General features: G+C 47.9%; 1 protein-coding gene across 1 annotated transcript in view; it reads left to right on the forward strand.

Annotated features, from left to right (window-relative positions):
• Positions 1-2500, forward strand: part of skiv2l (SKI2 homolog, superkiller viralicidic activity 2-like) — a 19027-nt gene that overhangs the window by 14760 nt on the left and 1767 nt on the right. The window contains exons 24-27 of the mRNA XM_035430530.1: positions 469-595; positions 1151-1361; positions 1618-1728; positions 2351-2500. The exon at positions 2351-2500 is cut by the window's right edge and continues 69 nt beyond it. Of these exons, the coding sequence (XP_035286421.1) occupies positions 469-595; positions 1151-1361; positions 1618-1728; positions 2351-2500 (599 nt within the window). The remainder of the gene's footprint in view (positions 1-468; positions 596-1150; positions 1362-1617; positions 1729-2350) is intronic.

Raw genomic sequence — 2500 nt, forward strand, 5'->3', positions numbered from 1 at the left:
AAGCTATTACACTATTACTACACCTTTATTACTACACCATTACATTGTTACTATACGTTTATTACTGTTATTACACTGTTCCTAGACCGTTATTACTAGGCAATTACATTGTTACTACACTGTTATTACTATGCTACTACACTATTAGTAAACATTGTTACTATGCTATTACACTGTGCCTACACCATTATTGCTAGGCCATTACATCGTTATTATTATGCTATTACATTGTTAGTACATCGTTATTACTACGCTATTACACTGATATGGCATTTAAACTAAACACTAAAACATGCGCTCACACAGACAACTGGAACTCTGTCATACACCACACTCCTTCCACACCGAGTAGCCACTGATGTAGTGTCTGTCATTTTCTCCGCACGTTTGTGTGTGTGTGTATGTGTGTACATGCATGTGCATGCATGTGTGCGTGTGTTTTTGTGTGTGTGTGTGTGTGTGTGACAGGTCCCTGCAGCCACACAGTGCAGAAGCTAAAGCTACAGGATATTTCTGGCATCACCACCAAAACCCTGAAGGTCATTCCAGAGAGGATCATCGACAACTACAACAAGCGGCAGCAGCCACGATTCAGGTGTGTGTGTGTGTGTGTGTGTGTGTGTTTATGTGTGTATGTGATTGAACTTGGGATGTGACGGTATACCAGTATGACGGTATACTGTAAAATTCAAATATGAAATAGTACCATCATAAACGTAACTTAATACCGTGATAGTAATTCACATGACAAAAGCTATTTTCATGCGGGGAATTTTTTTTTCTCAACCATTACCCTAATAAAATATCTAAATAACCCATATTAAATAATATACTGGGCCTAAAGTGAGATAATGAAATCTGATCCTAGATCTGTATTTAGAGGCAAAGCCATTTAAAAACACAGGTCACGTCTTTTCAGCCAATCATTATGCTTGATGCATGACGTGCATCATGCGCCATACTGCTACCCAGCTGACTGGGTCGGATTCGGTCCTGGACCACAGGGCTCATCTCTGCACTGGGAGGGGAACTTCACCTCAACTGAATGAGCCACACTGCAGTCCCCCAAAAATAGGGCCCTTTCCTCTCTTTCTCTACCGTTCTTCAAATATCTTTATTTGCCAATCTCTGTGCCCTCTCCTCCCCTTAGGCTGGACCCCCCAGGCCAGGCCATCTCCACGGCTACCCAAGAGCTCCTGCGATTGGCCGAGGCCAGCCCGGCGGGCATGGTGACCCTTGACCCCGTGAATGACCTGCAGCTGAAAGGGCTGGAGGTGGTGGAGGCGTCTCTGAGGGTCAGGGCTCTGCAGGACACCCTGAAGGAGTTCAGCTGCGTCCACTGCCCCACCTTCTCTGAGCAGGTGTGTGTGTGTGTGTGTGTGTGTGTGTAGTGAGTGTGTGTATGTAGTGAGTGTGTGTGTGAGTGTGTGTATGTAGTGAGTGTGAGTGTGTGTGTGTGAGTGTGTGTAGTGAGTGTGTGTATGTAGTGAGTATGTGTGAGTGTGTGTGTGTGAGTGTGTGTATGTAGTGAGTGTGTGTGTGTGTGTGTGAGTGTGTGTATGTAGTGAGTGTGAGTCTCTGTTGCTCAGTGCTGTAGTGTCTCTGTGTGTCTCTCAGTTCCTCAGGGTGCAGGAGAGGTTGACTCTGCAGGATGAGCTGGACAAGCTGCTGTTCCTCGTGTCTGACAAGTCTCTGACCCTTCTGCCAGAGTACCACCAGAGAGTGGAGGTACATCTCTCTCTCTCTCTCTCTCTCTCTCTCTGTCCCTACTGCCAGAGTACCACCAGAGAGTGGAGGTACATCTCTCTCTCTCTCTCTCTGTCCCTACTGCCAGAGTACCACCAGAGAGTGGAGGTACATCTCTCTCTCTCTCTCTCTCTCTCTCTCTCTCTCTGTCCCTACTGCCAGAGTACCACCAGAGAGTGGAGGTACATCTCTCTCTCTCTCTCTCTCTCTCTCTCTCTCTCTCTCTCTCTGTCCCTACTGCCAGAGTACCACCAGAGATTGGAGGTACATCTCTCTCTCTCTGTCTCTCTCTCTCTCTCTGTCCCTACTGCCAGAGTACCACCAGAGAGTGGAGGTACATCTCTCTCTCTCCCCCTTCACTTTCCACTCTTCTTCCCTCCCCATCACTGAGCTGATTAAGTGAATGGAATTCAGATTAAATGTTGCATTTTCAGAGAGAATTCTGAGGATCATTGTGAAGGACATTATTTCCAGGAGAGGACAGTATTGTTGGATTTTGCAGTCTGTGTGTCCCCTGTAATGGACAGTATTTGGGTGTCCCCTGTAAAGGACAGTATGTGGGTGTCCCCTGTAATGGACAGTATTTGGGTGTTCCCCTGGGCAGGTGCTGGAGGCCCTGGGGTACGTGGATAAGAAGGGAGCGGTGCAGCTGAAGGGGCGGGTGGCGAGCCAGATCAGCAGCCACGAGCTGCTGCTCACTGAGCTGCTGTTCGAGAACACCCTGAGCCCCCTGGCACCGGAGGAGAGCGCCGCC

The sequence above is a fragment of the Anguilla anguilla genome, chromosome 8 (genome assembly GCF_013347855.1).
Source record: "Anguilla anguilla isolate fAngAng1 chromosome 8, fAngAng1.pri, whole genome shotgun sequence".
Taxonomy (NCBI): domain Eukaryota; kingdom Metazoa; phylum Chordata; class Actinopteri; order Anguilliformes; family Anguillidae; genus Anguilla; species Anguilla anguilla.